At 42.2% G+C, this 26,253-nt stretch overlaps 2 protein-coding genes across 3 annotated transcripts in view; one reads left to right on the forward strand and one right to left on the reverse strand.

Moving 5' to 3' along the window:
* Nucleotides 1–24,304, reverse strand: part of kiaa0825 (KIAA0825 ortholog) — a 155,456-nt gene extending 131,152 nt beyond the window's left edge. Inside the window, exons 1-2 of the mRNA XM_014160881.3 lie at nucleotides 24,201–24,304; nucleotides 11,146–11,281 (exon numbers count right to left, since the gene is read on the reverse strand). Coding sequence (XP_014016356.3) covers nucleotides 11,146–11,276 — 131 coding nt within the window. The 5' untranslated portion in view covers nucleotides 11,277–11,281; nucleotides 24,201–24,304. The remainder of the gene's footprint in view (nucleotides 1–11,145; nucleotides 11,282–24,200) is intronic.
* A 221-nt stretch (nucleotides 24,305–24,525) lies between these two features.
* slf1 (SMC5/6 complex localization factor 1) overlaps nucleotides 24,526–26,253 on the forward strand; it is a 37,080-nt gene continuing 35,352 nt past the window's right edge. The window contains exons 1-3 of one of the 2 annotated variants that reach the window (XM_014160880.3): nucleotides 24,526–24,825; nucleotides 25,184–25,295; nucleotides 25,789–25,867. In XM_014160880.3, the coding sequence (XP_014016355.3) occupies nucleotides 24,812–24,825; nucleotides 25,184–25,295; nucleotides 25,789–25,867 (205 nt within the window). In that variant the 5' untranslated portion in view covers nucleotides 24,526–24,811. The remainder of the gene's footprint in view (nucleotides 24,826–25,183; nucleotides 25,296–25,788; nucleotides 25,868–26,253) is intronic. The other variant, XM_014160879.3, reaches the window with a different exon arrangement.

Here is a 26,253-nt window from a genome sequence, read left to right on the forward strand (position 1 = left end):
AATAATAAGGTACATAAGGATGTTTGCGTGATCTGTAAATTGCCAGGTGAGAACGGTTAGGGGTGAAGTGGATGGACGTCCTGTTTAGGTGGAAAAAAAATACGTCATTAGGGTAGGTGTTAACCACAATGAGTTAGCAGAAAGGAAAATGGAGGGTATAAAAGAGATAGGATTTTTTTGATGGGGAAAAAACTCTGAGCTTGCTAGAAGAACCTGTCGACTGCTGTTTTAAAAAAAAAAAAGGTTTATTTTTTTATTATATAACCTTTATTTAACATACAAATCAGTTAAGAACACATTATATTTTACAATTACGGCCTACCCAGACCAAACCCTAACCCCAGACGACGCTGGGCCAATTGTGCGCTGCCCTATGGGACTCCCATCATGGCCGGTTGTGATACAGCCTGGAATCGAACCAGGGTCTGTAGTGATGCCTTTAGCACTGAGATGCAGTGCCTTAGACTGCTGCGCCACTCGGGAGCCCAGGAAGAAGATTTTTGCTGTAGCTTTTTAGCTTAAAGTATATTTTGATTCGTATCATACTCAGTCAAAGTAAAATTCTAGGGGGAATCTTTAAGGGTACCTCATTGATAGAAGTGTGAAGTAGTTGTTAAAGTTTTAGACACCATCTGAGGGACTTATCATCCTGAGGGGGGAGCCAACAAACTGTTTATAGAGTTATAGAAGGTAAAAAAAATATATATTATATTTTATTGGCACACACCAAAAGGGGTTTAGTTAAGGGCGCTGAAGGTTGTCTATCAATTTAATTTACTGTACATTTTTACTTATCATTGATTTGTGATTGGTTGATTGATCTGGGATTTTTTATGCCTGTTTCTGGAATTTTGAATAAACCTGCTTTATTGTTCTGAAACCCTGTTTCATCAAAGAGCCATACAAGTGCATATCGTTCTACTCTAGGTTTCTGAAGTAGACTTGATTCGTTGAGGATTTTTTTTGCATCTGGTTAATTAGTCTATTGGGGACTCGAGTGACTGGTATAAAAGAACCTAACCCGAGACATAGCTATAGATGCTGAGCGCATTGGTAGAAGTCGTAGGAGGAGATGATTCTGGGCTAAGCCAACCCGAGAGAGAGCACCCCATAGTGTTCTAAGGTTGAAGCTCTGGCCTTGACGATCCTGAAGAGGTGCCGGGTTGCAGGTTGAAGGAGCGTAGGCACTCGACTTCGGGGATAGCCCACTCTACTGTAAGGCCCTCACTGTTGAGTTTAAGGGACAGTCCCTAGCTGTATACTAGCTCAGTGGTAAGGCAGAGCGGCATCTATCAGATCTGTAGGGGTTAGGGCCAAGAAATAACGGAACTGCCATTGGGTAGACAGGACCTAGTTGAGTCGTTAATCTTGCGGGGGGGGGGGGGGGAGTAGTTTAGCTTTGATAATGTGACAGATTAGATATGACATTCGCGGGCTCAACATGTTTAGTCGTGTCCATGAAAATCAATGCTAGCACTCATCTGTGCATGTGTGAGAGAGAGAGTAAGAGAGAGAGAGAGGGGAGAAACAGAGAGAGTAAGAGAAAGAGAGAGAGATAAAGAGAATGAGAGAAAAGGAAACAGTTCCATTTACTAACACCCAGCTCATTCACCACTCTGGGCCTGTAAAGCTCCTCGAGTCGGCGATACACACATCCAGATGTCTCCCAATGACGACACATTAAATAACCATTCAACGTGACACACTTTCATTTCAGAGGGAAAATGTGGGGCATAAAACGTTATAGACCACCGATCTGTGTCCAAATTGCTGTCGATTGAATCCCGCACACGTGGTTTTAGTTGGCTAGACGAAGTTGTACGTATAGACAGTCTATTTATTTCATTTGATGCTGAATTTGCTGACTGACAGAAAGCCAGAACACACCAGGGGAATGGTGGTGTGTCTGTGACACCACAGAGGACATCCAAGTGGTGACAGGTGTTGTTGGAGGGGAACACACATTCTTCCACAATGATAGTCAAGAGCTAGCTGTAAAACAGCACTAGCTCCCACCACTAACGGCTTGTGCGAGAAACGCTGACAGTGCTGTCTGTAAAATGAACACAATACTTTTTTCCCCCACCTAAAATCAATGTATTTTTTAATTGCTGTTTGTTTTTATTGAATAACTTCTGTGACCTTACCTTGGATGTCACACTGTTCAAGAATTGTATCCCATTAATGCAGGGAAAGGTTTTCTTGTGCATCATTATGTATTGAGTACATATGCATTGTTTGAATTGTGTTCACGCATACAAATTAATATAGCTCAATGTTTTTCTCCAAATGAACCAATATAGCACAAAACAAGAAATCACTAGCTCCACTCTACCAATCAAAGCAAGCCAAGCTGACATTTCACATTTCTGACAAACTGACATTTGTTTTAGCCCACATATCTTCATGTTAAAATGTGTATAGGAGCGGCAGATAGAGGCAGTCTATTTAATGTTAGTCATAAACGTGGATGTGTGATCTGGGCTCCACCCCAGGACTTTACTCAGACAGCAGGTCTTAAATGAGCATCCATCTGGTCCGTCAGCCTGCCTCTCAACGCCATCAAAACACACAATTTTACAGCATACACCTCTCAGTTTACCTCTTTATATAGAAAGACGCGTGCGCCAGTGAACACATACGGCCATACACAGTCACGCACGCACACACACGCACGCACATACAGTACACACTTTTATGTCCCACCCCTACTTCTCTCTCGCTCTCATCTCATCTTTTCTGCTCATCTCAGCTTTGAAGGTCCACTGTAGGATTTACAGTTTGATTGAATGTCTGTGTGCCACCTGCCAGGCTGGGGTCCAACTCAGGGTGTATGGACTAAGAGCACCTCACAATGTCTCACCTTTAGCCCTGAGGTGTGGGAACAATCTGGAGATTAATCAACTCTACCGGATTAGCCTCAACCACAATGACTTTCACCGCACAGGGCTCACAAGCTGCAGAGCTAAGACAGCTAATGCAGCGAGAGATAGAGACGGGAGGAGAAAGACAGCAGTTTGACATGAGAAAACACCAGTCAATTCTCCAAGTGAAAGCGACAATGGACAGACCAGAGGTGAAAAGAACCACATAGTTAAAGCTAAACAAAAGGCTGGGAGATGAGTGGAGGAGAAGTTTCTTTAAAGTCTCTCGACAAACATGTCAAATCATATCACTCCCCACCTCCTTACCCCTTCTCACATCCCCAACGAAATGGAATTGTTTTTCAGATTGGGCTACAGCAATACCCTGCAAGGCAGCCCGGGCACACCACCACCACTCCGTCCCCACCCTCTCACCCCAAAGAAAGGAGCGATTGGAGGGCTTTTGTTAGATGGCACATTTCACAGCTCTGTGACTTACAGAAACCCAATCCTGTGATTAGTCAGCGCATTGACGTTATCTTAAGTTCCTTGTCAGAATTAATTTAGTGTGGGTGGGCTGCGGGGCTGTCTGTCAGGCTCCGGGGAGAGGAAAGCAGAGAGGGGGCAGGAAGCGATCCCTTTCAAATAAGCCCTAGCTCCAAACTGGACCGGCCGCCTGGGAACCAAATATCTGCCCCATCAAAAGGCCCCATTCTACACGGAAACAAGAGGGAAAGGGGTTCAATGAACAGGCTGAAACGGATCCCCCTTCGCCCTGCCCGTGGCCCTCTTAGAGCCCTCAACCTTGCCAGAGACCGCAGGCACACACACACGCTGCCACACACTCGCATACACACAAACGTACGCAGACCGATGATGATGTACACACATACATGTTTAAGGTACATAAAAGCACGCGCACTCAGACACACGGCAGATCTAACTATGAGAAATGTTGGCAGGCGTCTAGTGTAAGCCATTTCTCTGCCTTGCAGAAAGGCGACAGCGGTGTCTGCAGTCCCTTGGCCTGCACTGACACTTCATTAGAGGACTTTTTCTGCTGGCCTCCTGAAGTGTACCATTTGATGAAACCTAATGGATTACAGCATTTCAATTTGGGGAGCCAGGCCCCGTTGTCAGCCTATCTTAATCTCCTTCAATTAGGGAGCAGCTCTTAGGCAAATCTCTGACATCTGAGAGCTGGGAACAGGCCAGCCAGTCTGACCCACAAATAGGTTGAAGCCTTCCTTCATGGGAGTGGGCAGTGGGAGCTCACTCTTTCTCTTTATGTCTCTCTCTCTGTCTCTCCCTCTCTCTCTGTCTCTCTTTCTCTTTATGTCTCTCTCTCTCTCAACGTCTCTTCTCATCGTCCCGATTCCCTTTACTCTTCTCCTCTTCCATAATTTGTCCCAGACACTGATAAATGGATTAGGCAGCAGGTGTGTGTGAATGTGTGGGTGTGTGTGTGTACGTGTGCGGCTGCCTCTGTGTGTGACAGAGGCTGACCTTGGTGGAGGTACTGTAAGAGAGGAGCCTTGCCAGCGTCTGTCTACTAGTCCCCAAATGGGCTGAGATGAGCCCAAGGCTGACTGACCGGAGGTGCAGACTGAGTGGGGATCGCCAGATTTTTTGCCCAATTCCCCATTATCTGTCCCTTTGTTCTCATAATGGTTATCCCTCTCCCATATCCACAGGAACACAAAATAACCCTTTAATGCTTAGAAGGAAGAAAAATGCCTTGGCCTTCAGTAATAAGCCTTGAATTACCTACCCAAGGGTTTTCGTTTCAAGATGTGGAATCTTCAATTATTTTGTTCCCATTTTCCCCCAAAAAAGAGGGCGAGAAAAGGGGGGATGAGACGCAAACGCTAATGGTACCAGAGTGAGAGGCTTTGTTCAGCCGCCACATTTAGCCTGTCCCTCATCATCTATCCTCGCCCTCACAGCAGCACAAAGGATAAAAGAGCTGAAATATAGATTTCTCTCTCTCTTTCTCTCTCCCTCCCTCCCTCCTTCACTATGCCCGGTCTCCTCTGGTTCCTCTCTCTCTCTCTCTCCCTTCCTCCCTCCCCCCCTCAATATGTGCCATCAAAATATTGAGAGCCTAGTCCATGTCACTCTGTCCTGAGTGTGGTATTTTCAAAGAGAGAGAGAACGAATGAAAGAGAGCGACAGACACAGAATCGGGTGGCCTGTCTAGCCATCTCATGTGGGAAGGGGGGGGGGGGGGGGGGGGGGGGGGTTAAGAATGTAATATTGGAGCAGAAGTTCTCATCAAAGTGGCTTTCACACACCTCAAAATGAGTCAGTGGTAACTGGTTGGAAAAGCAGGTGTAATGTTCCCTTTGATGTATAAATCCTAAAACGGGATATTCTTAAACTGTCTATGCAAGATTTACATAAAAGTCAGTCTGGGCACATATCTTAAGATTCACTCCTTTACTATAAGTGAATAATGTTATCATGCTGCATCATAACTGAATACAAACGGATGGAGTACGAACAAAAGAGGCAGACAGACAATCAAAGGCTCTTAATCTGCAATGTTGCTGTAAAAGCATGTTCTTTCACATAGGTTGGAGAAGAGCTCTTCATTGTAAATGGCAAATTGAGATTAGTGAATCTTCTAAAGCTTGAGGGCTCTGCTCCATGATGTTTTCAAAGATAATTGACTTCTTCAAGCTCACAAAAGATCAAAATGTAAACAACGAGCATCTTAATCAACCATTCACTTCTCAAATTAACCTTTAATAACTGTAAACCCACACTGAAGTTTCTGACAGATACTTGGCAACGGCTAGGAATGCTCATTAGTAACAGAACACACGCACACAAATGGTTTCAGCAGCTATCTTTAACAACGTTGTCACGAGTGTGTGTAGGAACGGACCAAGGCGCAGCGTGAGTATCTTTCCACATTTTTTATTTAAATGTGAAAACTTCGCAATACAAACAATAAACTAATAACAAACAACAAACCGTGACGACAGCGGTGCAACATGCACTAACTCAAAATAATCTCCCACAAACACAGGTGGGAAAAACAACTACTTAAATATGATCCCCAATTAGAGACAACAATGACCAGCTGCCTCTAATTGGGAATCATACAAAAACCCCAGCATAGAAAAAAGAAACTAGAAACCAACATAGAAAAATGGAACTAGAATAAACCCCCCAGTCACGCCCTGACCTACTCTACCATAGAAAATAAGAGCACTTTATGGTCAGGACGTGACAAACGTGCTAAAATATTAAACTTACAACAGAGTTGGAATGCTACAAGGCCAGACCTTGTTGTAGAGTCTTCTCAATGTTAAAGGCCCAATGCAGCTGTTTTTTTTTATCTCAATATCAAATCATTTCTGGGTAACAATTATGTACCTTACAAAAATTGCTTTTTAGCAAGAGCAATTTCTCAAGCAAGAATTTTGCTCGGACTGTCTGGAAGTGGTCTGAGTGCAGGGGAATACTGATAATCCCTGTCAAAATCCAAACTAGCTGTTATTGGCAGAGAGGTTTGGAACTCTCTTTCTTATTGGTCTATTAAGTAATTTACCGCCTGGTGATGTCACTAAGCAGCAGTGGTGATTTTTGCACTATAACGGTGACAAACGACGCCCACAAACTGCTAGGGCCTACATAAAGCTGTCCCAACAGCTGAGTCCCAACAGCAGTCCCAACACCTTACCACTGCTACACCTGGCTATCAGCGGAGCCTTGTCTGGCAGTGAAACCTTGTCTGGCAGCGAAACAATTCATTCAGCCTCATTTACTGGATTTTCAAAAAACATAGCTGATATGGCTGACTTGCTTAAAAAAATGTAGTTTCTACTGACAATTGAGATGTACAAACTATTGCATAAGGGGACGACAAGCAGATAAGAGGCGATCCGTAATTTCGATTAAGACATTAATGAGCGAGCCAGGACAGACGTATATATCTATTTGTTCAGCACTTTTGAAATGTACAGCGACAGAATTCAGAACATGGGCCGTTCTTACAGTGATTTCCCTGTACACCAAGTCAGAACCATATAAGGGCATATAAGCAGACAATATAGGGGCATATAAGCAGACAATGAAAGCTCTTACAATATTCGATGATTACATTTCTCAAAAACTGGTTATAGGCTACATGTGCACCACTGAGTCAGAACAGTAACATTAGGCAAAATTAAGAGGTGTAAATAGACCAAATTATTAGGGTGAGGCACATGGGCTACTAACAGCTTACTACACAACATACACTTAGTATGCCTTTCTTAGCGACAGTATACATATCTCCCTGGCATATAACATAATTTATGCAGCAGCATATAAGACATTTTTAGGCTCACCTTGTTGTGATGTGCTCACTTGAACAGGAAGGTGGCGCGGCGGTCCTTCGTAACCAAAATTTGTCATCAAAGAAAGAGAAAGAGGCCGGATTTACAATTCCGAGTTGGATATGGATGGCCGTTCAAAACGTATTTTCCCAGTCTGAGCTTGTTTATTCACGGCTTCCCAGTTGCAATCCTTGCAGTTAGCCATTGTCAACGATTCCTTCCAAACCCCTCATTGTTGAATTTGTGATTTCCAACTTGTTGTGTAATGTTTATGTCCAATGGCCGATGAGCAACAATAAATTTAATCTATAATTTCTCGTCATTATTTCTCTTCATATGACAAGGATTAAAAAGTATTTGCCAGTAGATTGTCAAATTGATTCATGATGATGACTGCTAGCTAAGATTTTGAAAGTAAGATGTTGACATGATCAGTACAATCAAAGCTACTGTACATATAACGTGATTTGACGTAATTTTATCTGTGACCAATGACCTGAGCCTTCTTGGAAGGGTACTAGTAATGAAATTCTATGGCAGGAGCCACAGGGCTTGAATGTTGATGTCTACCCTTACTACTTGGCCGTGACATAGTGTCCCCATGAGTGACAGAACACTGAGCCAATCACGGCGCAACGCTCCTATTTTCTGTTGGCTTGCTCCAACACCACAGAAAGCACTGAGCTAGGCTGAAACACCTGCATTTTGGAGCTGCTTTACTCAAGAAAACAAAAAAAGAGAACATGTTTGTATGCGGCTTTATTAACTCAATTATATCTTATTTTTTTTTTGCATTGTTTGCAAACTGATATGTGACTCGTATTTAACGTCAAAATAACATGCAAAACAGGCAAGCCCCCCCCCCCAAAAAAAAATACATACAGTTGAAGTCGGAAGTTTACATACACTTAGGTTGGAGTCATTAAAACTTGTTTTTCAACCACTCCACAAATTTCTTGTAAACAAACTATACCTTTGGCAAGTTGGTTAGAACATCTACTTTGTGCATGACACAAGTAATTTCTCCAACAATTGTTTAGACAGATTATTTCACTTATAATTCACTGTATCACAATTCCAAGGGGTTAGAAGTTTACATACACTAAGTAGACTGTGCCTTTAAACAGCTTGGAAAATTCCAGAAAATTATGTCATGGCTTTAGAAGCTTCTGATACGTTAATTGACATCATTTGAGTCAATTGGAGGTGCACCTGTGGATGTATTTCAAGGCCTACCTTCAAACTCAGTGCCTCCTTGCTTGACATCATGGGAAAATCAAAAGAATCAGCCAAGACCTCAGAAAAAAATTGAAGACCTCCACAAGTCTGGTTCATCCTTGGGAGTAATTTCCAAACGCCTGAAGGTACCACGTTCATCTGTACAAACAATAGTACGCAAGTATAAACACCATGGGACCACTGAGCCGTCATACCGCTCAGAAAGGAGACGCGTACTGTCTCCTAGAGATGAACGTAGTTTGGTGCGAAAAGTGCAAATCAATCCCAGAACAACAGCAAAGGATCTTGTGAAGATGCTGGAGGAAACAGGTACAAATATCTATATCCACAGTAAAATGAGTCCTATATCGACATAACCTGAAAGGCCACTCAGCAAGGAAGAAGCCACTGCTCTAAAACCGCCATAAAAAAGACAGACTACAGTTTGTAACTGCACATGGGGACAAAGATCGTACTTCTTGGAGAAATGTCCTCTGGTCTGATGAAACAAAAATAGAACTGTTTGGCCATAATGACCATCGTTATGTTTGGAGGAAAAAGGGGAGGCTTGCAAGCCGAAGAACACCATCCCAACTGTGAAGCACGGGGGTGGCAGCATCATGTTGTGGGGGTGCTTTGCTGCAGGAGGGACTGGTGCACTTCACAAAATAGATGGCATCATGAGGTAGGAACATTATGTGGATATATTGAAACAACATCTCAAGACATCAGTCAGGAAGTTAAAGCTTGGTCGCAAATGGGTCTTCCAAATGGACAATGACCCCAAGCATACTTCCAAAGTTGTGGCTAAATGGCTTAAGGACAACAAAGTCAAGGTATTAGAGTGGCCATCACAAAGCCCTAACCTCAATCCTATAGAAAATTTGTGGGCAGAACTGAAAGAGCGAGTGTGAGCAAGGAGGCCTACAAACCTGTCTCAGTTACACCAGCTCTGTCTGGAGGAATGGGCCAAAATTCACCCAACTTATAGTGGGAAGCTTGTGGAAGGCTACCCGAAACATTTGACCCAAGTTAAACAATTTAAAGGCAATGCTACCAAATAGTAATTGAGTGTATGTAAACTTCTGACCCACTGAGAATGTGATGAAGGAAAGAAAAGCTGAAATAAATCATTCTCTCTACTATTATTCGGACATTTCACATTCTTAAAATAAAGTGGTGATCCTAACTGACCTAAGACAGGGAATTTTTAGTAGGATTAAATGTAAGGAATTGTGAAAAACTGAGTTTAAATGTACTTGGCTAAAGTGTATGAAAACCTCCGACTTCAACTGAATATACACTACCGTTCAAAAGTTTGGGGTCACTTAGAAATGTCCATGTTTTTTAAAGAGAAGCACATTTTCTGTTCATTAAAATAACATCAAATTGATCAGAAATACAGTGTAGACATTGTTAATGTTGGAAATGACTATTTGTCACAGTTGTTGTCGGTGAATGAGGACCAAAACGCAGCAGGTACGTGAATGCTCATCTTGATTTTTAATTATCTTCAAAATGAACGTACAAAATAACAAAACACGAACGATCAACAAAAACAGTCTGGTAAGGCACAAGGCAAAACACAGAACAATCACCCACAAATAACACATACAAACACACCCTAATATATGGGACTCTCAATCAAAGGCAGATAGACAACACCTGCCTTCAACTGAGAGTCCCAACCCCAATCAACCAAACATAGAAACACACACACTAGACTAACCCTAGAATTAACTAAACATAAACCAAAACCCGGAAATACTAAATCAAACACCCTTTACACAAACACAACACCCCGAACCACATAAAACAAATACCCCCTGCCACGCCCTGACCAAACTACAAAACAATTAACCTTATATACTGGCCAGGACGTGACACTATTGTAGCTGGAAATGGCAGATTTTTTTATGGAATACTTTCATAGGCATACAGAGGCCCATTATCAGCAACTATCACTCCTGTGTTAATTGATCATTAGAAAACCCTTTTGCAATTATGTTAGCACAGCTGAAAACTGTTGTCCTGATTAAAGAAGCAATAAAACTGTCCTTCTTTAGACTACTTGAGTATCTGGAGCGTCAGCATTTGTGGGTTCAATTACAGGCTCAAAATGTCCAGAAACAAAGGCCTTTCTTCTGGAACTCGTCAGTCTATTCTTGTTCTGAGAAATGAAGGCTATTCCATGCGAGAAATTGCCAAGAAACTGAAGATCTCGTATAGCGCTGTGTACTACTCCCTTCACAGAACAGCGCAAACTGGCTCTAACAAGAATAGAAAGAGGAGTGGGAGGCCCCGGTGCACAACTGAGCAAGAGGACAAGTACATTAGAGTGTCTAGTTTGAGAAACAGACGCCTCACAAGTCCTCAACTGGCAGCTTCATTAAATAGTACCCGCAAAACACCAGTCTCAACGTCAACAGTGAAGAGGCGACTCCGGGATGCTGGCCTTCTAGGCAGAGTTGTAAAGAAAAAGCCTTATCTCAGACTGGCCAATAAAAATAAAAGATTAAGATGGGCAAAAGAACACAGACACTGGACAGAGGAACTCTGCCTAGAAGGCCAGCATCCCGGAGTCGCCTCTTCATTGTTGACGTTGACACTGGTGTTTTGCTGGTACTATTTAATGAAGCTGCCAGTTGAGGACTTGTGAGGCATCTGTTTCTCAAACTAGACACTCAAACTAGACACTCTGGGTCCTAGTTATGGTGGTCCTGAGAGACACTGACCTGCAGGCATTGAGTTTGAGTTTGTCCTCTGTGTCTCGGAGCAGCTGTTGGATATCCAGCTCGCTGGGAAGCCCAGGAAGCAGGAGCTCTACAAAGGCATGATCCTGTGGAAGGTCCCCCTGCCATTCCATCCTGCCTGAGGCAGAGCGAGAGAGAAGAAGGAGAGTGAGAACGAACGGAGAATAATGGAAAATGTATTTTCTCACAAAAACAACAAACAAGACATTGTCAGTATCACAGACTAAAAATGCTTTGGTTCAATGGATGTTTTTCTTGGAGAAAAAAAAATCAATAGGTCTCTTGTTTAGTTCTTATTGAATCCATTATGTACACAGTAAATAATGAATGTAACAAAATGAAGCCATCACATTCAAAGATATTTTATCAAATAGACCATGGATGGACCCCCTCCAAACACACGTGCGCGCGCACACACACACACACACACACACACACACACACACACACACACACACACACACACACACACACACACACACCACCATAACATATGAGACATGGTAATTTGATTTCTCCTCAAACAAGATTGTTATCAGGAGCCGTAAATCAACTGCACCTGAAACAAGAGGCAACTTAAATATGTTCCGCCTCATCCCTGTCCTCTGTTCCACTTACAGTAGGGGGACCCCTGATCAAAATGCATAGCTTCTAAGTATTATCAGACAGTGACACTACAACCAGTTAACGTTAAAAAATAAATAATAGGTAAAAAAATAACTAACAAGAAAGGGGACTCTTCACTACAGGCTTTAAATAAACAATCCATCTCGGTTCACCTCAGTATGACGCCCCCTCGGTGCTTAACACATCCTCGAACAGCCAATCATGCGCTGGTGGGGCTCGGCCCATATCAACACCGTCATCATGAGTCAAATGGAATGTAATGGAGAGTGTCAGTGTCAATTTGGCTTTCTCACACTCCTCTCCCCTTCATCTGCTGTGATTTTAATAATCCCTGTCAAAGTCCAAACAGCCTGCCGTACGTAGGCCTACCACCCTGACACGCCAGACAGAAAGCTCAACATTCATTTAGCCCGCACAAAGGGAGGCCTGTCCAGCTGGACAAATATTATTTTCTTCACTTGACAGTCTCTGCAGTTAAGCTTGTACTTGATTATTCCCTCCCTCCCTCATCCTCCCCTCACCCCCTCTCCTTCCCCATATCATCCGTGCACTCTGTCTGGGAGGGAGTATATTGAGAGACTTCTGGAGACGTGTAGGTTTTCAATCGGCGGATTAGGAACTCGACGGTGTAATTATATGGGAGAGAGCGTGTGTGGTGGAGGCTGGTGATGATAGTGTGTCACACAGGATGTGCATCAACGCGTGTGTGTGTGGTACACGTGAGAGTTAAGGGAGAGTGTCAGGTTCACATTGTCACCACACAGGGCCTCATTAGCAGCAGAAGCAGTAGATATCCTTTGTGTTGTCATTATCTATTTTGAAAGCAGATGTTGAGGAGCCCCAGTGTATTTTTGACTGCTGCACTGGGTTGACTGGGGCAGACGTATACTCAGAGCACTCAGAGAGAATCTACAGTAGCAGTCTCCTCTCACACAATCCCAGTTAGAGATTGTTCTGAAATATTTAGCAGCTCGTCCCCAGGCTGGCATTTTAAAGCCACTTAGAGCATGTCAAGTTAAAGTCAACACTGTTTAAAAGAGGGCACCTAACATCCTCTTTTAAAGAAACAATAAATTAAACACGTACATATTTTGACATCAAAACATTTTAGAAAATAATCTAATGTGTTCCCAGAAGCAGCTATGAAAACACTGTAACTGTGCTTCACAAGGCCTCAAAATACAGGTCGAAATTGAGTTGATTCATGTTCCTCATTATTTCTCCCTTGCATTAATTTGATTGTCTACCTACTACCAAATTTATGCTTAAACGTTTCCTATATGCTGTGGAAATATCTAAGTAGGCCTATTTGTAGGCTGCTATTACATAGCATCAAAGTAGGCTACATGGAATTAAAATCAGTCATTATAGTGTTTGGAGAAGCAGTTTAATTCACGCTATGGACAGGCTATGGTTGGTGTCGGGGTAGGAGCATCCCGAGGATCCCTCTTAGCATCTACTGTATCTGCTGTGCGCTTCCTGGTCCTAGGGGGAGGGGGCACGCTGGATTGTTTACACATTCATTTTTTCATTATTTTAAGTTAACCTTTATTTAACTAGGCAAGTCAGTTAAGAACAAATTGTTATTTACAATGATGGCCTCCCCCGGCCAAACCCTAACTCGGACGACGCTGAGACAATTTTGTGCCGCCCTATGGGACTCCCAATCACGGTAGGTTGTGATACAGCCTGAAATAGAACCAGGGTCTGTAGTGACACCTCTAGCACTGAGATGCAATGTCTTAAACTGCTGCGCCGCTCGGGAGCCCGAGGGCCTAGAGTCGAGGCACCGAGTTTGGCACAGGGGTATAGAATATAAATGTAAGAGTTCTGTATTTTTTTGAGTTGATGGATTTGATGGGCTATTTGGTTCTGTGCTGATAATTTAGATTGGGAATGCCATTCCACTGATTAAGAGTGTCATACTGTGAAGTATTTTAGAGAGATGTGAGTTGGTATGACCGAAGAAAATGATCATCCAGAAGGGGCACTCCTAGTGGCCGAGGACTTTAATGCAGGCAAACTTAAATCTGTTTTTCCTCATTTCTACCAGCATGTCACAAGTGCAAACAGAGGAAAAAAATAATCTAGACCACCTTTACTCCACACACAGAGACTCATACAAAGCTCTTCCTCGCCCTCCATTTGGCAAATCTGACCATAATTCTATCCTCCTGATTCCTGCTTACAAGCAAAAACTAAAGCAGGAAGTACCAGTGACTCGCTCAATACGGAAGTGGTCAAATGCTGATGCTAAGCTACAGGACTATTTTGCTAGCACAGACTGGAACATGTTCCAGGATTCATCCAATGGCATTGAGGAATACACCACCTCTGTCACCGGCATCATCAATAAGTGAATCGACGATGTTGTCCCCACAGTGACCATACGTACGTATGTACATACCCCAACCAGATTGATTGAATCCTACTACACTGGCTCTGACGCTCATTGGATGTGGCAGTGCTTGAAAACTATTACGGACTACAAAGGGAAACCCAGTCGCCAGCTGCCCAGTGACGCGAACATACCAGATGAGCTAAATGCCTTTTATGTTCGCTTTGAGGCAAGCAACACTGAAGCATGCATGAGAACGCCAGCTGTTCCGGATGACTGTGTGATCATTCTCTCCGTAGCCGATGTGAGCAAGACCTTTAATTAAACAGGACAACATTCACAAAGCCGTGGGCCCAGACAGATTAGCAGGAAAGGTACTCAAATCTCTGCCCGGACCAACTGGCAAGAGTCTAACCTGAAATGTTCAACCTCTCCCTGACCGGGTCTATAATGCCTGCATGTTTCAAACTGACCACCATAGTCCTTGTGCCCAAGAAAGCAAAAGTAACCAGCCTAAATTATTACCGCCCCATAGCACTCACGTTGGTAGCCATGAAGTGCTTAGAAAGGCTGGTCATGGCTCACATCAGCACCATCATGCCGGAAACCCTATACCCACTCCAATTCGCATACCGCCCCAACAGATCAACAGATGACGCAATCTCAATCGCAGTCCACACTGCCCTTTCCCACCTGGACAAATGGAACATCTATGTGAGAATGCTGTTCATTGACTACAGCTCAGCGTTCAACACCATAGTGCCCACAAAGCTCATGACTAAGCTAAGGACCCTGGGACTAAAAACCTCCTCCTGTAACTGGATCCTGGACTTCCTGATGGGTCGTCCCCAGGTGGTAAGGGTAGTCAACAACACATCTGCCATGCTGATCCTCAACACCGGGGCCCTTTCGGGGTGCGTGCTTAGTCCCCTCCTGTACTCCCTGTTCACCCACGACTGCGTGGCCAAGCACGACTCCAACACCATCATTAAGTTTGCTGATGACACAATAGTGGTAGGCCGGATCACAGACAACGATGAGACAGACTATAGGGAGGAGGTCAGAGACCTGGAAGTTTGGTGCCAGGACAACAACCTCTCCCTCAATGTGAGCATACAAAGGAGCTGCTCATGGACTATAGGAAAAGGAGGGCCGAACAGGTCTCCACATCAACAGGGCTGAAGTGGAGCGGGTCGAGAGTTTCAAGTTCCGTGGTGTCCACATCACCAACGAACTATCATGGTCCAAACACACCAAGACAGTTGTGAAGAAGGCATGACAAAACCTTTTCCCCCCTCAGGAGACCAAAAAAAGTTGGCATGGGTCCCCAGATCCTCAAAAATGTATACAGCTGCACAATTGAGAGCATCCTGATTGGTTGCATCACAGCCTGGAATGGCAACTGCTCGGCATCTGACCGTAAGGCGCTACAGAGAGTAGTGCGTACGGCCCAGTACATCACTGGGGCCAAGCTTCCTGACATCCAGGACCTATGTACTAGGCAATGTCAGAGGAAGGCCAAAAAATTGTCAAAGACTCCAGTCACCCAAGTCATAGACTGTTCTCTCTGCTACCGCACAGCAAGCGGTACCAGAGCGCCAAGTCTAGGTCCAAAAGGGTTCTTAACAGCTGAACAATTAAGCAAATGGCCATCCGGACTAACTACATTGACCCCCCCCCCCCCCCCCCCCCTCGGCACATTGACTTGATACCGATACCCCCTGCATATTGACTTGATACCGATACCCCCTGCATATGTAGCCTCGATATTGTCACGTGATTTTCTTGTGTCACTTTTTGATTTTATTTTTTTACTTTAGTTTATTTTCTTAACTCTATTTCTTGAACTACATTGTTGGTTAAGGGCTTGAAAGTAAGCATTTCACGGTCTACGCCTGTTGTATTCGGCGCATGTGACAAATACAATTTGATTTGATTCATGCCAGTCTGTTTTAGAGGAAGGGGTCAGATTGTTCAGATTGTTCTGGAAATTCTCACATAGAAACTTCAAGGGAAGGAGGATGTTTGACATGCTTTACATTTGTATCATAAACAATGTGTTAAAATCATGATGAAAGTGGCCATATTAGGCCCTTTTGCTCCTGTAAGACCCTATGATCCGTGAATCATACATGATACAGACAACATATTGGTGTCATTATAGTCCTTATAGTGTGCCCTAAAATATGAAGTATACACCCCCCAAAAAAGTAACATTAATTTATTCAACATTTAAAATATTAAAAGGTCCACCGCAGCCAATTTTATCTCAATATCAAATAGTTTCGGGGTAACAACTAAGTACCTTACTGTGATTGTTTTACTTCACCAGTCACCCTGGTTACTATAAAAAGTAAGACCTGAGAATAACCTCTGGGGTCAAGAGTGGAAGACAGTGACAACGGAAAATGGGGAATAAAGGGCTAAAGTTGTAAATCAGCATCATTTTGGGGTTGGAATACAATTCACTAACAATTACACTTGTTGGGAGGATCCGTTTCAAGTATTGAGGATGGTAAAGGATGCATTAGGAAAAGTGGAGTAGGTCAGAGTTACCCGAAGTTGTTTTGACCTATTGTGTGTCGAAAGAGTAGAACGAGAAGGCATTATAGCTCTACATCAACCTACAGTGCCTTTAAAAAGTATTCACACCCCTTGGCTTTTCCACATTTTGTTGTGTTATAGCCTGAATTTAAAATTGATTAAAATGAGTCTTCTGTCGCTGGCCTACACACATTACCCCACAACGTGAAAGTAGAATTATGTTGGGTTTTTTTACAAAAAAAATGAAAAGGTGAAATGTCTTGAAATGTGGTGAAATGTCAATAAGTATTGAACCCAGGCTATGGCAATCCTAAATACGTTCAAGGGTAAAAATGTGCTTAAGTCACATAATTAGTTGTATGTACTCACTCTGTGTGCAATAAGTTTTTAACATTATTTTTTAATGACTACTTAATCTCTGTACCCCAAACATACAATTATCTGTAAGGTCCCTCAATCCAGCAGTGAATTTCACAGATTCTACCACAAAGACCAGGGAGGTTTTCCAATGCCTTGTAAAAAAGGGCACATCTTGGTAGATGGGTAAACATACAAAAAGCAGACATGGTGAAGTTATTAATTACACTTTGGATGGTGTATGAATACACCCAGTCACTACAAAGATACAGGCGTCCTTCCTAACTCAGTTGCCAGAGAGGAAGGAAACCACTAAGGGATTTCACCATTAAGGCCAGTGATGACTTTAAAACAGTTACATAATTTAATGGTTGTGATAGGAGAAAACTGAGGATGGATCAACAACATTGTAGTTACTCCATAATACTAACCCAATTGACAGAGTGAAAATATGGAAGCTTGTACAGTATACAAATATTCAAAAACATGCATCCTACTTGCAAAAAGGCACTAAAGTAATACTGCAAAACATGTGGCAAAGCAATCCACTTTTTGTCCTGATTAAGTTTTATGTTTGTAGCAAATCCAATACAACACATCACTGAGTACCACTCTCCATTTTTCAAGCAAAGTGGTGGCTGGATCATGTTATGGGTATGCTTGTAATCATTAAGGACTGGGGAGTTTTTCAGGATTTAAAAAAAAAACAGAATGGAGCTAAGCACAGAAAAATTCCTAGGGGAAAACCTGGTTCATTTGGTTTTCCACCAGACACTGGGACATGAATTCACCTTTCAGCAGGACAATAACCTAAAACACGATGCCAAATCTACATTGGAGTTGCTTAGCAAGAAGACACTGAATGTGGCCAAGTTACAGTGTTGACTTAAATCTACTTGAAAAAAAACTAAAAATGGTTGTCTAGCAATGATCAACAATCAATTTGACAGAGCTTGAGGAATTTTAAAAGAATAATGGGCAAATATTGCACAATCCAGGTGTGGAAAGCTGTTAGAGACTTACCCAGAAAGACTCACAGCTGTAATCACTGCTAAATGCACTTCAACAAAGTACTGACTCAGGGGTGTGAATACTTGTGTAAATTAGATATTTCTGTATTTAATTTTCAATAAATTTGCAAAAATTTCTAAAAACATGTTTTCACTTTATCATTATGGGGTATTGTGTGTAGATGGGTGAGAGAAAAACCTCAATTTAATCCATTATCAATTAAAGCTTCAACACAACAAAATGTGGAATAAGTCAAGGGGTATGAATACTTTCTGAAGGCACTGTATGGGGCAGATGTAGATGGGCAATGTAGATGGGAAATGTAGATTTTTGAAGTGGAGCACCATTAAAAGGAATCATCTCTGGCGTCACGATGGATGTTGAGGCCTCGTGGTTTACAAGGACAATCCCAGGAGTAGTTGGAGCGCACTGTCTGAACCGCATAGTGGATGGAAGAAAAGAGGAAAGCCTGTCGGTATTATTGGCAAAGAGTTTCTCCTTTCACATGTGAAGCTGGGATATGTGAGATACGCGGTGAGAGTTTTCGTGTCCAAGCTGTTGTTCTGCTGGAATTGTGTGTCCGGAAGTAATGTTGATGAAGAATCTGAAGATTTACTGCATTGCAATTGTGCTGAAAAATCACATTCACAATTCCCCAGAGTGCCCAGTTAGGGTAAAGGAGTTTGAAGTGGCAAGGGTCAGGGCTGTACAGGAGGTCTTCCACACAGAGGCATGCAAAATACTGTAGTTGAACGAGACTGGAGCTGAAGATATGGCGGTGGATGCCCCCGCAGCCTATGGAGATTCAGTGTCATTAAACAGTTGAGGGAAACTGATATGCTGATAGTGAAGAAGGTAGAATATGCGGCATTTATTGTGCATGTGATTAATTGTACTTCCCAAACGAACAAGAAGTCCAAGAAACTGGCCATAATTGTATCTGCGGTTGAAAGGTTTTTGGCTCTCCAGGACTTCACTGCCAACTTCACTGCACCAGAGCCTGTGGGGATCGGAGTTGACATTTAAATCTGACTGAAGAATTACATAGATTTTTGCCTTTTGTTAATTATTTGAGAACAATATACTTAAAAATATATATTGTATACTACCCCGCACAGTGGGTGGCGGCATGCACCTCTAATATATGTTTGTGGACCACCATAACACCATAGAAGAAGAACCTCTGGGGTCACTAGAAAAAAGTTTGAAAGATAAGACGATCATAGAAAATACATTTCATCAATTAAAATAGACATTGGTGCTGTGACCCCTTCAGAATTCATAAGAAAAAAAGTATCAACTGGTTTGAGACCAATCTCAGAGACTTTTTCCCAAGTTCCCTTCTGCTCCATTGGTACCAACGTGCATTTATGCTCATTGCTGTAAAAATCTTCCTGAAACAGAATACGATGTGTCTCCCAGGCCAGGTAAGTCATATAAAAGTTGTCAAATAGTCAAATAATTCACATGATAGCACACAATGCAGTGTACTGGGTCTCTTTTCACCTTTCATTGTTCTCCACAGGTGAAGCACAAGCTAGATATTCACCATGCCATGAAGAACAAAATGAACACTCAAGATTAGGAAGGTGTTCTGAACTGCCTACCGCTATCACCTTGCTGTAAATAAAACACCTGGCTTCACCTGAAAGACTGTTGTAAAGCGCCTTCCTACCATGCCTCTTGGTTGTGAGACATGTTACTTTATCCCAGGGAGTCATTATTTGAAAAATATACAGTACCAGTCCAAATTAGACACACCTACTCATTCAAGGGCTTTTCTTTATTTTTACTATTTTCTACATGGTAGAATAATAGTGAAGACATTAAAACTATGAAATAACACATATTGAATCATATGTGTTAAAAAACAACAAAAAAGTGTTAAAAAAACAAAATATATTTGCGATTTTTCAAAGTAGCCACCCTTTATTTGCCCTGATGACACCTTTGCACACTCTTGGCATTCTCTCAACAAGCATCATGAGGAATGCTTTTCCAAAGAAAAGTGGCTGTCGTTCCCACTTTTCCAAAGAAAAGTGGCTGTGGTTCCCACATATGTTGAGCACTTGTTGGCTGCTTTTCTTTCACTCTGCGGTCCAACTCATCACAAACCATATCAATTGGGTTGAGGTCGGGTGATTGTGGAGGCCAGGTCATCTGATGCAGGACTCCATCACTCTCCTTCGTGGTCAAATAGCCCTTACACAGCCTGGAGGTGTGTTTTGGGTCATTGTCCTGTTGAAAAACAAATGATAGTCCCACTAATAGCAGGATAGCGTATTGCTGCAGAATGCTGTGGTAGCCATGCTGGTTGAGTGTACCTTGAATTCTAAATAAATCAAAGACAGCAAAGCACCCCCACACCATCACACCTCCTCCTCCATGCTTCACAGTGGGAATCACACATGCAGAGATCATCCATTCACCTACTCTGAGTTTCACAAAGACACAGTGGTTGGAAGCAAAAATCTCAAATTTGGAATCATCAGACCAAAGGATAGATTTCCACTGTTCATTGCTCATGTTTCTTGGCTCAGGCAAGTCTCTTCTTATTATTGGGGTCCTTTAGTAGTGGTTTCTTTGCAGCAATTCGACCATGAAGGCCTGATTCACGCAGTCTCCTCTGAACAGCTGATGTTGAGATGTGTCTGTTACCTGAACTCTGTGAAGCATTTATTTTGGCTGCAATCTGAGGTGCAGTTAACATTAATGAACTAATCCTCTGCAGCAGAGGTTACTCTGGGTCTTCCTTTCCTGTGGCGGTCCTCATGAATGTCAGTTTCATCATAGCGCTTGATGGTTTTTGCAACTGCACTTGAAGAAACTTTCAAAGTTCTTGAAATGTTCCTGATTGACTGACCTTCATGTGTTACACTAATGATGGACTGTCATTTCCCTTTGCTTATTTGAGCTGTTCTCGGCATAAAATGGACTTTTACCAAATATTCTGTATACCACCCCTACCTTGTCACAACACAACTGATTGGCTCAAATGCATTAAGGAAAGAAATTCCACAAATTCACTTTTAACAAGGCACACCTGTTAATTGAAATGCATTCCAGGTGACTAACTCATTAAGGTGGTTGAGAGAATGCCAAGAGTGTGCAAAGCTGTCATCAAGGCAAAGGACGGCTACTGGGTGTGGGTGTGTCCAAACTTTTGACTGGTACTGTGCGTAAGATAGACAATGACAAATTTGGCAATTAATTAGGTCACAAAAAAAGATGGCCATCTTCCCACTTGGTTACAAACACAGCATTAGCCATTACTATAAAAGGCCTTCTATTAAAGGGGAAATCTGGGATTCAAACAACAATAAAGTGCCACCCAGCCACTTTTCTTTTTGGTGAACAGCTGAGAGATGGGGCTGGAGAAATGTAAAAACTCTCAAATTCAAAGGCCTATGGCGCAACGCATTTTCCCGATCAGGACAATGAAAAGATTTTGCATTGGGTCCCCAGATCCTCAAAAGGTTTGACAGCTGCACCATTGAGAACATCCTGACTGGTTGCATCACCGCCTGGTATGGCAACTGCTCGGCATATGACCATAAGGCGCTACAGAGGGTAGTGCATACATATCACCGGGGACAAGCTTCCTGCCATCCAGGACCTAGAAACTAGGCGGTGTCAGAGAAAGGCCCAAAAAATTGTCAAAAACTCCAGCCACCCAAGTCATAGACTGTTCTCTCTGCTACCGCACGGCAAGCGGTACTGGAGCACCAAGTCTAGGTCCAAAAGGCTCCTTAACAGCTTCTAACCCCAAACCATAAGACCGCCGAACAATTAATCAAATGGCTATCCGAGCTATTTGCATTGACCCCCCACCCCCTTTATTTTTACACTGCTGCTACTCGCTGTTTATTATCTATGCGTAGTCACTTTACCTCTACCAACATGTACAAATTACCTCGACTAAACTACCCCCGCACATTGACTCGGTAACGGTACACCAGTAGATAGCCTCGCTACTGTTATTTTATTGTTACTTAGTTTTTAAAATATATTTTAGTTTATTTAATACATTTTTTCTTAACTCTATTTTTGCATTGTTGGTTAAAGGGCTTGTAAGTAAACATTTCACAGTAAGTATTAGCGTTGTCGCTCTTATTGCTGGACTGTGACTGTGTGAAGTCACCTCCCCAGTCATCCTATTGTGTGTATGGACATTCATATTGCACTGTACAGCTTTACCTAAGGATTGGGGATCAATGAAATGGGGTATCAGTCTACTCAATACCCAATATATTTTTCCCCAACATCCTCCTCAGAGTTATCAGACTCCAAAACATCCACACAGTATTGTTTTCCTCTGGAATACTGTTCAATACACATAGGTTGACAATACATGTGTCTCAATTCAGTTGTTTGAGTCCCGCAATAAGAGCTACAATGCTAATGTTTTCTGGGTGTCACTGAGTAGACTGAAACACCATGTAATTGATCCACAATCCATATGCAAGGCTGTACGGTGAGAATAAGTAGGCCCCCAATACAGTTCTAAAGTATAATACATCCAGTGTGATTTCAACACATTTTTGTCAAATTAACAAATTATTGTCTTTGTTGATTCTATATAACAACATTCAAACCTCATTTAGCACGATCTATTAAATTAAGGCATACTTCTACTATTTGTATGCGTTTGCATCACTGTCAATGACATACTTTTATTTTGAAGGCGAACCGCGGAGTCCACTATTGTGACTAATCCTTTTTGTAGCTAGCTTCACATAGATGGTTCCAACAACCATTAATCAAATTAAAACTGTCTTATAAATTAGGGTTATTTTAGATGACACCTAGCTATGTAGTTAGCTAGCTAACTATAGCTACTGAAACAGATTGTCGTTTTGCTATGTTTTTGGGGGAGAACATTGTTTGCATCCATGAGATAGCTAGCTTTTTTTAAATGACCAGCACTGTAGGTGCGTGAGACAACTTTACTAGCATCATAGCATACGTATCGATGAATCGTTGTGACATATGAAATACGAGTGATTGTGTAATCAATGTGTAATACTACTTTTAAAATTAATGAACGCATTAAAGTATTACAAGCTCCCTCACGACGCCAGGACAGCGGAGTCCGGAGACACCTGAAACCCCACCTCTTTAAGGAATACCTGGGATAGGATTAAGTAATCCTTCTAACCCTCCACCCCAAAAAAAGATATAGATGTACTATTGTAAAGTGGTTGTTCCACTGGATATCATAAGGTGAATGCACCAATTTGTAAATCGCTCTGGATAAGAGCGTCTGCTAAATGACGTAAATGTAAAATGTAAAGGTCTACACCTGTTGTATTTGGCGCATGTAACAAATAACATTTGATTTGATAAACTATGGCCTACAGTGTTTTTTTTGTTTTTTTTTTACAACATTGTGAACCAATAATTGAGTTAAACAAACTTATATTTTGGGTTCTGATGGGGTAAGACAGTTGAACTAAGCTCACGAGGCTTTTATGTTTTTATGTTATATTCTTCAATAACTAATGGCTATAATTAATTTAAAAGTCTAAAAATGGATGCACTAATGCCAGATTGCGCCCTGAACAGTTTAGCCTATCTCTATTAGCTCACATGTGAGGTCAGAGCCGAATAATAGAACGGCCTGCAAACACTTTTGCCTGTTTTCAGTGTCAGGTTTAGATACAACAAAATACAAGTTAGAAGCTATAAAGTACTGATGGCTTTTAATCAATTTCTTTGTTACCAAGAGACAGCCATCAATATCATAATCCCATTAGGCTACTTCTTCAAAATCCCCTATCTAGTATCCTACAGCCGTGAGCCTATTTCAAGTCAAGGAGGGCAATATAGTGAACATAGGCATACAAAGCCCAATGAGACCGTATTTCTTCTCCTAAATCGTAATTTAATAAACTGACCATGGGTACAGTCAGAGGCATGTATTTCGCTTGTCTCAGCCTGTCATGTTGTCCCTTGGTCCCATTGATTGGTCCCCATGTAGCCATACCAGAAAGAGAATTGGATACATTACAGACTAACGTTACTCTGCATTGGCCAAAAGAGCTTAAAACGATTAAGAATCCTGCATGCTGAGGATACACAACCTATTAACGTTTTTACACGCCTACAAGGCTATGGAAACGTTTGAAATATACATATAAATAGACGATAGGCTACACACCTCTCGATCAGAGCGTTTTGTTTGCAGTCAATGAAAATCTGTTACAATCTGCTCCATTGTAACTAATCTGAATTATCCACAAAGCGTCTGTAACAACCACCCGGAAGCAACCAAGGGAATACTTCCGCAGGTCGGAATGCTCCAAGTTTCAGGCATGATGGGTGGGGGATTTGGTTAATATTTTTTTTTATATTCAACGGTTTTGAGACGTGATACCCATGCATCATTTAATTTGTTATGAAATTCATAATTTAGGAATTTGCTTCTCATTAATTCAATCATGCAATGTTAAAATAATGTGTGTTTTAAAAAAAAACCGTGTCGTGCATCCCCCCCACTAGTGCAGTTTACTGTCAAGATCGGAGTATTTTCTTCTTAGCACAAGGGTGGCAAAACAACTATATTTTGCTCAGTGATAGTCAAATATGTAGCTAGTTCATTAACCAATATGCACGATTTAATTGTAGTTTTGATAAATATAGCAACATGTTGTTGAATGAATCAAATGTCAGTCTAGAGAAATAAAATATTGACGGCTCGTAAAATGGTATCGACTGTCAAGTCTGGTCATGGCGTCTGAATTTTGGCGCTAGGGCCAGTGTGGACGTCACATGCACAAGCCAAGGTACTTTAACGTTATCGGTATATTGTTTTGAGTTAAACACTAACCTAACTAGTACCTACTAGATAACTACTGTACAGTGTTTAGCTAGCCAGTCTTACTGACATATCCAGGGACTTAATGAAAGTGCAATATGAACTTCCCTCGGGCGTTCTATTGGTTTCTACATCATGCTGAAATCCCACTGACGTTCTCAACTAACTAGCTAACTGGCTAGTTATCTGCAGTTCAGATACCCATTGAAAACGTGTGTTGCAAATGTAAAGGACAGTCTTGCTAGCTTGCTTTACTGTTATTTCTACTCAAGCAAGGCGTGACTTAATTTATAGTAGACTGGTCTCCATGTGTTGTCTTTTATCAGGATGGTGGACACCAAGCATGTGTTCCAAGTGTCTGGGATCAAGAATCTTCAGAAGAAGGGAAAGTTGCTCCATGGAATCATTCAACTGGGTGGAAAGTACATTGGTGGCTCTGTAAGTGTTGACATCATAGCTACAGGCTTTCACTCTCAACCCTCACTCTCCCTTTTATAAGTGGGAAAATAGCACCAAAGGCCAGGCTGTGAGACTGCCATTATGAGAGCTGGATAACACCTGTCACTGTCAAGACAGTTCATTGAGGAAAAGATTAACAGTGGGTGATTAGTCCTGAAAAATGACCTTAATTGGTTTCTGATGTTGGGATGTATTTTTGACTCTGTCATTTTATCCTTGCCCTCAATTGGCTCTTATTATAGTTACTGTACATTTGCCTCCAGTCTCAGGGGCACACAATGTGCTGCAAAGTTCGTATCCCTTTATCCCCGCCCAGACTCTGCAGGAAGGTCACAGCAAGAACGGTCACTGGTCAGTTTAGAACTTTGTTGCTGACCTTTTGAGTTGGCCGACCACATAGGATATTTTCAATGCCACTAAAAAAATGATGGTTTGCCTTGGTTGAGTTAAAGCAGATGTGTTGATTTTCCAGGTATATAAAGACGGAATTACCCATCTGGTTGTCACCCGTGAGCTGCCGAGTGAGAAGTTCATGGCAGCCTGTGCAGGAGGTAAGTTAGGATTAACGTAAGCATTACACTTACTAGGTGTTAGATAAACTGAGTGTGCAAAACATTAGGAACACTTGCACTTTCCATGACAGACTGACCAGGTAAAAGCTATGATCCCTTATTGAATGGGCAATACAAAATATGTAGGTGCTTTTGAATGGGGTATGGTAGTAGGTGCCAGGTGCAGCGCTGCTGAGTTTTTCACGCTCTACAGTTTCCTGTGTGTATCAAGAATGGTCCACCGCCCAAGGAACATCCAGCCAACTTCACACAACTGTGGGAATCATTGGAGTCAACATGGGCCAGCGTCCCCGTGGAACGCTTTCATCACCTTGTAGTCCATGCCTCTACGAATTGAGGCTGTTCTGAGGGCAAAAGGGGGTGGC

The sequence above is a fragment of the Salmo salar genome, chromosome 20, assembly GCF_965601325.2.
Source record: "Salmo salar chromosome 20, fSalSal1, whole genome shotgun sequence".
Lineage (NCBI taxonomy): Eukaryota > Metazoa > Chordata > Actinopteri > Salmoniformes > Salmonidae > Salmo > Salmo salar.